General features: G+C 39.9%; 1 protein-coding gene across 2 annotated transcripts; it reads left to right on the top strand.

Moving 5' to 3' along the window:
• Positions 1-1,396: 1,396 nt before the first annotated feature.
• LOC109156726 (plant cysteine oxidase 2-like) lies at positions 1,397-11,779 on the top strand. 2 transcript variants are annotated; one of them, XR_002050106.1, is made up of 7 exons: positions 1,397-1,907; positions 3,181-3,302; positions 3,513-3,657; positions 3,759-3,989; positions 4,083-4,281; positions 7,982-7,989; positions 11,767-11,779. XR_002050106.1 is itself a non-coding variant. In XM_019304565.1 (5 exons), the coding sequence occupies exons 1-5, from the start codon at positions 1,625-1,627 to the stop codon at positions 4,202-4,204; spliced, it is 903 nt and encodes a 300-aa protein (XP_019160110.1). In that variant the 5' UTR covers positions 1,397-1,624; the 3' UTR covers positions 4,205-4,727. The 2 variants fall into 2 exon arrangements, 1 of the variants encoding a protein (XP_019160110.1); XM_019304565.1 differs by lacking the exons at positions 7,982-7,989; positions 11,767-11,779 and having other exon boundaries at positions 4,083-4,727.
• The last annotated feature ends 1,400 nt before the right edge of the window (positions 11,780-13,179 follow it).

The raw sequence follows: 13,179 nt of genomic DNA, 5'->3' as shown, positions 1-13,179 counted from the left end.
CCTTCTTTGAAGATCAGACCACTTGAAACCCGGAGGCCCTTCAATTGTGGAGTGTTCAAGACATCAATTGAAGAATCAGAGGACATCCCAGAGACTTGTACTCACACCGCATTGATATTTGATATGGAATCAAGAATTTTGAATTTCTAAATAATATAATTCAATTTTCTTTGTTCACAATATATATATATATATATATATATATATATATATATATATATATATATATGCAAGGGTTCAAGTGCGGGTATAGCTTCCCGTGCGGTTGTGCGATTAACTAAAAAAGACGCACCTTAAGAACACAAACCACGCACCTAAAGTTTTAAAATGGCGCACCTTAAGTTTCAACAACTGACACACCTTAAGAAAGAAAATCACGCACCTTAAACACACAAACAAAGCACCTTAAGAACACAAACCACACGCACCTAAAGCTTTGGGTTGACGCACCTAAGTACACAAATCACACACCTTAAGCACACAAACAAAGCACCTCAAGAATACAAACTACGCAACTAAAGTTTGAAAATGGCGCACCTTATTAAGTTTCAACAATTGACGCACCTTAAGCATACAAATCATGCATCTTAAGAATGAAAACTACGGACCTTAAAGAAAGAAAATTACGCACCTAAAACTTTAGATTGACGCACTTAAATTTGCAACAACTGACGCAACTTAAGCACACAACACAAAAATAATTTACCTTAAGCACAAAAACCACGCACCTTAAGAAGGAAAACCATGCACCTTAAATTTGACCTAGATGCAAAAATTACCAAATAACCATTGCGTTTTTTTCTTTTCTTTTTTTTTTTTTTAATTTTGTTAATCGCGAACATTGATCTTGACAATATCAATGACTCACATCTCACCCACAACTGCACCTAACACACACAATCGCACGGGAACCTCTATATATATATATATATATATATATATATATATATATATATATATAGAGAGAGAGAGAGAGAGAGAGAGAGAGAGAAATATTCCTAAAAATCTAAAATAACTCAAATAATAAATATTTGATTTTCTTCCACTAGTACCAAGTTACTCCCATATGTGGGAGGTTGTGGGTTCGAGCTTCAATGGATGTGAACTATTGGCTCTTTGTGCTTCGGTAGGTTGAGAAAGTAGTTATGAACAGATACTACATTATAATTGAGTCAGTAATACCCAAAAAAATAAACCAAAAAAAAAAATAAAAAATATAATAAAAAACCGCTTTAGAAATCCTGATTTGATTTAGCCCAGCTGGGAGTGTTGGATTGGACCACGTGTTGTACAGTACAATTCATACTACTAGCAGTTTCCATTTCCTCGCAATCTTGCGGGCGGGAGACTGGAGAGAAGAAATCAACAAATCAGCCCCCCAAAAATAAAAAAACACAAAACAGAAAACCAAAAATAAAAGAAAAAAAGAAAAATAGGAAAATCAGTTCTCTCTCCATGGCCCCTGGTTTTGGCTTTCTTCTTCCTCTCACCTCCCCAGATATATACACATACGTATACCTCTACATTCTCATCGCACTCTTCTTAACCTTATCTCAGATCTGCGCACCGTTTCCGGATTCCGGAGAACAATCTAGACACCACCACTTCAGAGACGTGAAATTCGATGACGGCGGTGGAGGCGGCGTCGTCTGCAGGGGGGTTGTTGGAGCCGACCGGAGAGGCTGCCGCTGCTGCTTCGGTGAGGCGTGGCTTTGGTGTCGGTAAGGGCGGTATACGGAAGAAGAGATATAGGAACACCAAAGCTGCTAAGAGGCCTTGTGATGTGAAGAGGGAAGTTCCAACGAGTTTTCAGCTGCAGAGGCTGTTTCTGGCGTGCCGCCAAGTGTTCAAAGGCCCCGGGACCGTGCCTTCCCAAAGTGATGTGGAGAAGCTTTGCCAGATTCTAGGTTAGTGTCTAAATTATCCGAAATTAATTTATATTATAACATAATTACTGCGGTTATCCCATTATGATATTGAGGTCATTGTAAATCTAACGTTCCAGAATATGAAGAGGTTTTGGAAGAGCAATAAATTTCTCTTGGTATTTGATTCTCAAGTAGTGAGTGACTAGTGATAAACAATTAGGGGGAACAACTGAGACTGAGGCTTCACAGTAATATCGAATTCTGTATATTATATTACGTTTAAAAGTTTGAGAAGGGGGAAAACCTCTTGAATTACATTTGAAATCATAAATTACTATAATGGTTGCAAAAGAATAGCTGGATTTGATGTCTGAAGAAATTCGTCCAAAATAATCATTGGATTTGAATGTAATGAAAATGGTATTCAGATAGCTTCCTTTTGCAGAATTCTAGTTGAGGAGTCTGACTATGCAATGAGATAAGAATCATCTGAAACTTTATTTTTTAGTGAAAATATTAGTTCATACAAAGCAAATATTTAATAATGTTAATATTTGGTTCATTGAAAGTGAACATTTTTCTTTAAAATCAAAAGTGAGTTCATTAGAAACAAACAATCAATCAGCTCATAGCCATTATTCTTTTTAGTTAATATTTAAATTTTTTGAATTGTAACTGTGGGCCACCGTGGGTTATTTCCCTAGTTGATTAAGTTGAAGTGTCGTGGTCTGGCTGCAGACCTGTAGTTGATATATGACGGAATGATTTTCCATAGATTTGATAGAGCAATTTTAGCATTGTAGTGGAACAAGTTGAAAAGTGGTAAAAGACAGGCAACGGATTTGATAGGGCATTTATGGGGAAGATTTGGGGATAGGATTTCAGTGACAGCATTTGGTTTTGGTCAATATGGGTGTTGTTTTGTGTTATTTGTCTGTAACGACTTATTGATCTTTTGACTATCAGGTAGCTCCAGTTTATTCCTTGTTAATGAATCTACTAATGATTTATCATGGAGTCTTTCCTGAAGCAATTAAAGTATTTGTAGAAAATTATTGTGGTGAATTTCTCCATCCTGCTGGAAATTTGGATCTTTAGAGTTTTTCCTTGAATAGAAAAGAGAATAATACTATAACAAAGTCTTCTTCTGTAAATATGATATTAAAACATTGGGAACATGCATGTATTTATACTGCAAATAGTGAGGATAATGATGAAGCCGATAATATCTTTGCAATAATTGTACAAAAAAAAAAAACAATTCCCGAAAATGATAGCTGTTAGTCTTATGACCCTTGTTATCCTTTTCTAGATGGTATGATGGCAGAAGATGTTGGACTTAGTAGCAATCTCCAATTCTTTAATCCTAATGGTGTGGTTGAAGGTAATCCGAGAGTCACGAACACAACGATCTACAGGTGTGATAACTTCTCGGTAAGGGAATCTCCAAACTTTTTAATTCTCTGTTAGGCAGGATGTTCTCTCTCTCTCTCTTTCTCTCTCTGTCTGAAACTAAGCACATAAACAGTGGTCTATATAATATATATATATAATGATACTGGATCTATCTATATTTTATATATTCTATTTGTCATTAAAAGCAAGGAAGAAACAGCCTAATATCATCTAACTTGTCTTGTGCAGTTGTGCATTTTCTTTCTTCCCACAACTGCTGTTATACCTTTACACAATCATCCGGGAATGACAGTTTTCAGCAAGCTTCTGCTGGGTAACATGCACATTAAAGCATATGACTGGGTTGATGAGGTCTCCGCGCCGTTGGCAATAGGTGACTATCCATACATACACCCACCCTAAACCCATGCATTCGCCCAAACACACAAAACAGTAGCTCATCTAATGATCAATTATTGTTTCTCTAATTTATAGGTGATTCAAATAAAGACGGGCAAGCAATGAGATTGGCAAGATTGAAAGCGAACCAAGTATTCACAGCCCCATGCAGCACTTCCGTCTTATATCCTACATCTGGAGGCAACATTCATGAATTTAAAGCTATTACACCATGTGCAGTGCTTGATGTGATTGGACCGCCTTATTCCGAAGATGATGGGCGTGACTGTTCATATTACAGGGACGTCCCCTATGATGCTTTATCAAGTAAGTAGTTTTGCCCCATCCTAACTTTACTTGGTTGCTGAAAAAGTTTCATATTCAATTACTTACCAATTTGCTATCTGATCTGAAATACAGGTGGAAAAGTTTCGGAAGCGGAAGAAGATAGTAACTTGTTTGGATGGTTGGAGGAGATTGAAATACCAGAGGAGTCAAAAATGTATGTTATCCAGTACAAAGGTCCACAGGTTGTAGAGTAGTTCATAGTTTTTGGTTCATTGGGAAGTTGGTGCTCTTTTTAGCTTTACGTTGCAGAAAGTGGTGACATGTAATATGTGTATGTGGGGACTCGCTGAGTAGAATTAGAAAGTTGCCCCCCCTTGTGGTTGTGTTAGTGTATAGAGTATTTTGAGATGTATATAAACAGATCAGAGTTTAAGATGGGGTCTAGGTAACCACGACTTACGATTCATTTTTCATACTATGAAGTGGAATATTTTCTCCAAAGGGTAATAAATGTGTGATGGGATCATCATTCGACTAATGACTAATTTAGAACAGGACATTGGAGGAAGGATTGTGGAGAAAGACCATTGAGAGGAGAGCCTTTGAGAATCTCCTTCATTTGGATTTTGGATGTTGTGGGCTGAGATTTAAACGCCAAAACTAATTTAGATGTACTTTAGTTCTCTTTCTTTCACATTTTCTGGTGTACCAAAAACAGTGTTGATTTGGAATTTAATTAGCGGAAATTTAAACTGTTCACCTTTCAATTTGTCAAAATTGCTCAATTTATGTGTAAGTAAATTATGAGAAGATGGCCAATATAAAGTCTTTTGTGGTAAGTGTTATGAAGTGACTTTCTCAAATGAGAACTTGTAATGTTATGAAGTGATTTTCTCAAATGAGAATTTGTAATAGAGTCAGTAGTACAAAGAAAAGAAATAGAGTTACATAATCTAGAATATATACATATAATCTGTTAATTATTGGTTTGCAAATTTGTCAATTAAATATGGACAAGATGGACCTTGATCTATGTTATAATTTGCCAATTAAATATGCAATTGTTATACCCTACACCACGGTGTACATAGCACTGTGCGCTACGCGCCTCCCAAAACGATGTCGTTTTGGGAGGCGCGGTAGGAAGTTGCTGGGATTATGTGTATTTGTTCATACAGTTATGTGTATTGGTTCATACAGTTATGTGTATTGGTTCATACAGTTATGTACATTTTTTATACAATTATGTACATCCGAATCAGAAAATTTATGTGTATTATGTTAATAGTTGATGTGTATTATGTTAAAAGTTTATGTTTATTATGTATTATGTTAGATTATGTGTATTATCTTTTAAAAAGAGTATGTATATTTTGTTATATAATTATGTACATTCATGTATACAATTATGTGTATTCTAGTATAACATTATGTACATTCTTGAACAGCGGGTTTTTTTTTTTTAAAGAAAAAACTACTGCCATTCACTGGGACGGAAAATTTCAAAAAAAATAAAAAAATAAAACGACGTCGTTTTGCATTTGGGCGCATATTGCAATGCGCGTCGTGGTGTAGGATATAAATTGCCTTAAATATGGGTATGGACGAGAGAGTGGATTAATAATTGATTATAAGGAATTTTATGTTTAAATTTTTTTAAATTAAAGTTTCGTATATTATTTGACCCGTCAAATAACTTATCCCAAAATAATTTGGACTGATTGAGAAACCAGTGCTTTTCTTCATACCTGATTTGACATGTTAAAAAAAGTCCATTTCTTACCTATAAACTCAATCAATTATTTAACAAGATTTCACAATTCCAACATTATTTCAACTAAAAAGTTAAAATTAATACTATGACTATAAATTTAATATAATATTTTATATTTATCATCAGCATTAAACCTCTAAGAAAAAACTACGGAGTAGAATATGGGATAGTATATGTAATTGTGTAAGGGAAGTTGAATGTTGTGCACTATTTTCCACCATTGTTATTTTGTTATCTAATTTTCTGAATTATTTCAATACTTTTTCGTTTCTTTTTCACTGTTACGTCTCGATTATTTGGTTGTCTAAATAAATTCTTGAACATGGGCGGATCTAGAAATTTTTCTGAATGAGGGCAAAGATCAAATGAATTAAAAAATATGCAAGACAAAATATCAAATACGGATAATATGGTTCAAATATAAAATACATTATAAATTACAATACAATATTTATGATGAACTATGGTATAGTTAGGGGCGGAGACAAAAATATACTTGAGCGGGTCAAAATTTTAAAACATTTTGGAATGCTATAAAAATATTTATAACAAAATATTAAACATAACCAAATAGATTTTTTTTTTTTTGAAGGTTTATAATGCTGTATATTAATGAATAAACTGAATGATAGAGTCAGGAGGGACAGAGTCCCAGTACATAGAATGCTCCTGATCGAATGCTAACGAAGCTAAAGTATGGGCATGTAAATTTAAATTTCTAGAAACATAACTTAAAGAACATTTTGCAAATAGCGATATAGCGGTCCTACATTGGTCGATGATGATCCCAAGGTAAGAGTAGTTAGCCGTACGGCTTGAGTGTAGATAATTCCGAAATTCCAAGCAATCCGTTAACATGTCCACCTCCGTAATACCCCGATTTTTAAGCCAAGATAGTACCTCCTTGCAAGCGAGCGCTTCGGCCATAGTAGCGGAGAGAGCCCCGGAGATCTTTCCACTTGCTGCTGCAATAAACACGCCGTGGTGTGAGATGAGTACTGCTCCATAAGTCACCTCCCCGGTATGTGATCTGTATCCTGCATCGACGTAACACCGTGGAGCGCTGCCAGGTCCGGCTACGGCTGCCGTGGCGGGCAGTGATGTGGGGACCGTGGGTCGTGATTGGCGATAGGCCTGAACGGCTGCCACCGACCGGCGCCAAGTCTGATTTGGTCTCGGGAGGGCACGTTCCCATACCGCAGTATTTCGGGCACTCCAAATATTGTATAGAATAGCCGCAGCTAGACCACACTGTTCCTCTGTCAAGACATTAAAAATCCCCATAAGCCATGTTGACAATGAATTAGTAAGAATATTAGTAACAGGCAATCCCGACAATTCCCATACTAATCTAGAATAATCACACAGTATTAACGCGTGCATGGCGTTTTCTTGCGTCACACGGCACATTGGGAAATTCAGCTCAATCTCAACTCGCCTCCTTATTAGATTATCGGTAGTAGGGAGGATATCAGAAACTGCTCTCCACAAAAAGGTCTTCCATTTGGGTGGTATCTTTAATTTCCACAAAGTAACCCATTTATCAAAATCACCTGGGTTATGCTCATAATTCCCTTGAATCTGTCTATAGGCATTTTTAACCGAATATATTCCACTCATTTCCCCCTTCCAATACCATGTGTCCTCATAGTCAGGGCTGACAGGAATCATAGAAATTCGCGCCACATCCTCGGGAATAAATAGATCAGCCAAAATATGAGGGTCCCAGGTATTAGTTTGCTGATCAATCAATCCTGCCACCTGGGCATGTCGCAACTCCTCCGGCATTTCTGTCTGGACTAACGGACTGGGATTATCCGGTAACCAGGGATGACCCCATATTAAAGTTTTTTCACCATTCCCTATCCGCCTTCTCACCCCTGAACAAACCATTCCATGCGCAGCCATTATACTCCTCCAGCAAAAACTTGGGCAATTCCCTATAGTAGCATCAACAAAAGTAGTATTCGGATAATACCTGTAACACCCCAAAATTTTAAAACTTTTAAAGACTTATATAATAAAGGTATTCTCTTATTAAATCTCAAACAGAGCATTGTTAAACATAAAGGTACGGGGTGCTATGCCACACCTGAGCTGGAGAACTCAGATGCACAGGCTAACTAACTAAATTCCGTAATAATGTAAATGGCACGCAGGCCGAAAGGGAAACTATCTACACTATGCCTCGAATCTCTAGCGCGCTCCAGTGATCTACTCGTCTGTGCCTGAAAGCCAAATATATCTGTTCAGCGAGAGATGATGGTAACCCACTCCAACGCGTTGAAATACAATACATATAGGTATATACATAGGTATACGAAAAACCATTTCGAAGCATGAAGATATACCCTAAGAGACTCTAGCTTTCAAAACAGGGAATAGACTCAACAGATAGGGCTTAGCACAGACAACGGACATAATCGAGCATAAACAATTCACAAGCATAGGGAAACAGGCAAGGCAGATAAAGATAAGCATAGATAATATCCATAACCCAACATATACGATTCCCAGTATAAATCCTATAGTCACATCCCCAAGACACTCATAACAACAACTCATCCGTATCTCATCACATAGCACACTTTGTTGGCGCCACAGGACCAATCGCATGCCCATACATGAGGGTCAGCGCATATAGCTCTGACACGGCCCCCGCATCACCCTGCCCCGTATCGCAACACGGAGGGGTCGATCGCAACCGACCGATGAACCGCAGCTCATCATAGTTTGATCGCAACCAAACAGTGGACCGCAGCCCAAGAGTATGTCATCTGACCGCAGCCAGGAAATATGAACCGCAGCTCATGTAGAAACGTTTGATCGCAACCAAACGGTGGACCGCAGCCCGGGAGTGTAAATCTTACCGCAGCCAGCTTCTGAACCGCAGCTCAGGAATAACCAATCCGATCACAACCGAATTGGGGTATCATGCACACATAACACATAGCAAGCACATGCAACCCACATTAACACATTGGGAAGGGGGGAGAAAACGTATAACAAAACCTATGCGTGATCCTTCACATACTAAGAATAATCCTAAGGGGTTCATACTTCTTTCACCTAGGTCAACGGGCTACCCATTCAACTAGCATGCAATATATACGACTCATACAACCTACGAACGGTACCCGAAATATCAAACTAGACATAGGCACGATAGAGGGAGTCCGTTGGGACACCACGGGGGTCGGGGGAACATCAAACGGGGAAGCCAAAATCCCAAATTGGGGTGCAAACCAGCGGGTAGCTGGTGGGTGAGGGTTCACCCGCCCGCGGCAGCTATTCCGGGCAGCGGGTGCCCGGCGGGCAGCTGCCCGCTGCCGGCGTTGCCCAAGAAGGCCGCGGGTAGGTGGCGGGTCCCTTACCCCCACCTACCCCCCACTGACTCTTTTTCACCAAAAACGCCCCGGGAACCTTTGTGGAACCCGAAACCATGCTTAGACACTTTCAAACGCAATTGATAACACACGTAGACAATTAACGGATCAAAAATCGAGAAGCATATGGCACATAACCTATCATGCTTTTCTAAACATAATCAACACCCAATCATGCGAATTCCCACCCAATATACCAAGAATAATTCCATACGATACAACCTAGGGTTCTAATCATTTTTAAATCAACAAGGACACAATTCATCTTCTAATATCAAGATTCGGTAAGAGTATCACATAAACATCAAGAACATCCTACAATCATCAAGAACATCATATAATCATCAAGAACGTCATATAATCATCAAGAACACCATAATTATCAAGAACCTTTCATCATCAAGATCACCCATGGAATCATCCCATCAATCATCAATAATAATATCACAAATCATCAATACACAATAATATGGGGAAATCCTAAGAGGGAAATCATAGCTATGAAAATAGGTTTTGTTGAGACATGGGTTACCTCTTAGCCTTAATTAATTCCTTGGCTATGAAGGGTCTTTCTTTAAGCCTTCTTCTTTCTTGATTTCTCCTAAGGGGATTCTTGGAACTTCTTGTGTGGTGAGAGATTATGGTGGTGAAAGATCTAGGTGCCTCCTATATCCCTATTTATATATTTAAGACTCCTAATTAGGGTCTGAATGGTATGGGTTTACTAATTCTATTCCTTATAGGACTAAGGGCTTATTTTAGGGATAAGGGTCCATGGTCCATAGTGGACCATATTAATTAATTAAAGGGAATCCTAATCGTAGTCTGAATAGTAAAAGGTCTACTTCCTTTATTCCTAATAGATAACTAGGTCTAGGATTCCTAATTAGAGTCTGAATAGTAAAGGGTTTACTTTCTTTATTCCTAATAGGCTTAGGACTCTAATTTAGGCAAGGGTCCACGGTTCATGGTGGACCTTATTAATTAATTAAAGGAAACCTAACCGAATTAAATCATATTTAATTATTATTAACGTGATTAATTAAATAATTAATCCGGGATTGAAGGCCGTTACACGGGATGTTACACTCTCCCCCCCTTACGAGAAGCTTCGTCCCCGAAGCTTGGAAATCATTGCGGGGGTAACGAGTCCAAAGTAGTACGGTGGTCCTATAGCGAAAGCATTCCATGGGGAAACTGTATAATTGTATGTTTATGTGTGCTGGGTTTTTGAGAACGATTAGGTTTAAAGGGCTAAGAGAGTGGGTTTCAAACCTGAGGACAAAGTGAATTTAGGAATTAGGATCAAAGTTTTCAAGGTTGCAACTTAGGGTGCGAGGTTGCCACCTTGTATGGAATCGTTAAAATAGGGGATCAAGAGTGTGGTTGAAGGGTAGAAAGGGTTTTGAAATAAGGAGGGGGCCGATTTTCCGAGGGAGGGAAGGGAATTCGGCTAGGATGGGTTAAGGGTCCTCGTTCTTCAAGTGACTATTCTGGTTTGATGCTTTGATCACGACGTATTGACGAACTGATGATCCTTCTTCCTTGGTGTTGGCACTTGCTTGACTTTAAGATCCTTGTTAGACCTTGCTTCCCAGACTAAGGTTTCATCCTTCTCCCCTATCTTGAGGGAATCTCCCGTGATGATTTAACACTTACTTCTTTAATGCGTCCAAGGTCTTGACCAAGTTTGGTCAACCAAGCCAATCTCTTAGGGCGCACTTCCCAAATTCTTCCCAAAGTTTCTTGGGAGTCGGTAAACTTTGGGTTGATTTTCCCTTCTTATTGAATTTCATCTCCTCTTTAGTGAATGAAATTCTTAGTAAGACTTCATGTCTTCCCCGAGGTTCGACTAGTTGTGCCTTTTTGTGTTACTTTTAATGATGAGGGTGTCCTTGCATGCTCTTTTCCTTTTGAAGCGCAGTTGGTTACCTTACCTCGTTGTGGAATGACTTGGTGACTTTACGAGTCATCTAATTTCCTTGTAGGTCCTTAATGACCCTTGAGATCTTGGCACAAATGTGCTTTTTACTTTTTGCCTAGCACCACGGACTACGTAGTTCTTGATTCCATACAACTTGTAAGGAGTCCTCTGATTTGCTTGAACGATATCCATGGTTTGAAGGAGTCCCGGTCCATCCTTAGCATTTTGACTTTTAAGGTCTTTGTGAGTCCTTAGCACGAGTTCCCAACTCGCCTCCTTGGTTTGCACAATCCTTTATGCCAATCATCCCTAGTCGGTTGCATCGTAGAGTCCAACTTCAGCCCCACGTGTAATGCGATTGGTTGTGCTTTTTCGATGGTGTCTTGCGTGTCAAGGTCTTTTACCGATGACACCATGTTTGGGCGACCCATGGTTCTTTACCCAAGACTCGCGTTCATCAATCGAGGCACACAAGTGCGCCATGAATCAATAAAGTGAGGAGTTAAGAAATCAGCACATTGTACCAGTGGGCGCGAGGTGGGCGGTCGTCCGACTGCCAAGCTCCTGTTGGGGACCCGTCAAGGTCCCGTTGGGGACCCGTGGGAAGGTGACTAGGAAGAGTGAATTCCTTCGGGGAAAATCCCAAGAATGCACAGATTCAAGTCCCGACAAGCCCCATGTCCGTGTGCACAATAGAAGGGACTTGAATACATAGGGTGGCCCATCGTATAGTTTTATTGATCCTTAGGTACGAGTTTTAGATGAGTCAAGACTCTCGCATGTTCTTTTTGCTCAGTAGGTTGGGTCCGGTTTCCAATTAGCAACCTCGTCACCTTCACCGGGTGGTTGGTTATAAGCCAACTTTGTCTTTGCCTGGCTTGATTAATGATAAGCCTTCTTGGTTTTTCTTGGAGTTCGGCTTGTCGCTCGTTCTTTGTTCAGTCCTTTGGTGACCAAGTGCTTGGTGATGCATTTCTCTTCCTTGGAATGCATTGATTGACTGCCTTTGACGTCGCATGGTGTTTTGGCGATTTTGTGTGTTACATGTATTTCTTACGGTGTCTTAAAACCATCAAGGTCCTTATTCCCAGGTAAGACCCTTATCGCCGGGAGGCTCTAGTTGTATGATACTTTCCATGCGTCTGTCGCCTCTTCTTGTCATATCGAGTCCTTTTCGACAATTCGTGCTAACGATTGAGAAAAGACGTTGTTTATGTACTACTTTTCTTTCTTGCATTTAATTGGCGTTCCCGGTCTCCGGGCTGGGATAGTTGCACCCATTCTTAACCAGTTCCGGAAGGGTTCGCTCATGCTGGAGGGAGCGGTCTCCCACTTCCGTTACTCCTTCTTTCGGGTTTGTCCCTAAATTCCCCGTTTGGTAGAAGTTGGCATTACTGGTGTAGGCTTCGTTGGGTGTGCGGGGTTTGCATACAATTAGGGCCTTCTGGGTTTCGTAGTTGTGGTCTGTCACAGACTTCTTTATCTTGGTTGTCTCTGTAGGATCTAATTCAGGCGCGAAACGAGCCAGCTGGAGGGATCGTTTGTGGTATTCCCTGATGGTGGTCATCCCTTGTTTTAGGTGGAGGATTTTCCTCGTACATGGTTGCCCTTACAGGTGCGGGGTGGAATCGTCCCCGTAGCCGTGCCCCTAGGCACTCCTAGTTGAACCCCTGGTTGTTGCCCATAAGTGGGTTCTTCGTGGATTTATCAAAGATCAGCCTCGTGTCTTGAAGTGGAATGAGGCTATCCCTACGCGGCGTTCCTCTAGGTATTTCACTAACCCGAGGACTTTGTTGAAGGTTCGGGTTCATTCTTCGAGGAGTGTGGGATCCTTAACTGTCTTCTTGTTGGCGCCATGCTGCTGCTTTTCAGGGTCAATATTTATTGTATCGATGAGTCAGTGTACTGCACCCTTACCTTGGCGTGGTAAGCGTAGGGGGAAGTTATTTTAAGTTAGAGAGGGATAAGGTGAGGGGAGGTTACTTGTAGGTTTCACAATCTCACCGCGTGTCCTAAGATTCCTGAATCCTATGTTCCTAAGTACCTAGAGTTCAAGCCTAATGTCCTAAAGTCCGGTCTTAAGAGTCTTATCCTAGGGTCAAACTTAGGCTCTGATACCAACTGTAACACCCCGAAATTTTAAAA

The sequence above is a fragment of the Ipomoea nil genome, unplaced genomic scaffold (genome assembly GCF_001879475.1).
Source record: "Ipomoea nil cultivar Tokyo-kokei standard unplaced genomic scaffold, Asagao_1.1 scaffold0276, whole genome shotgun sequence".
Lineage (NCBI taxonomy): Eukaryota > Viridiplantae > Streptophyta > Magnoliopsida > Solanales > Convolvulaceae > Ipomoea > Ipomoea nil.
The sequence above is the reverse complement of the archived record's forward strand: the minus strand, read 5'-3'. Positions and strand labels throughout refer to the sequence as shown.

Bases quoted from the DNA above. Each gene is read 5' to 3' on its own strand.
- LOC109156726 (XM_019304565.1), top strand. From the start codon at position 1,625: ATGACGGCGGTGGAGGCGGCGTCGTCTGCAGGGGGGTTGTTGGAGCCG. The intron at 3,658-3,758 runs GTGACTATCCAT...TCTAATTTATAG, and splicing joins CTCCGCGCCGTTGGCAATAG to GTGATTCAAATAAAGACGGG. The intron at 3,990-4,082 runs GTAAGTAGTTTT...TCTGAAATACAG, and splicing joins CCCCTATGATGCTTTATCAA to GTGGAAAAGTTTCGGAAGCG.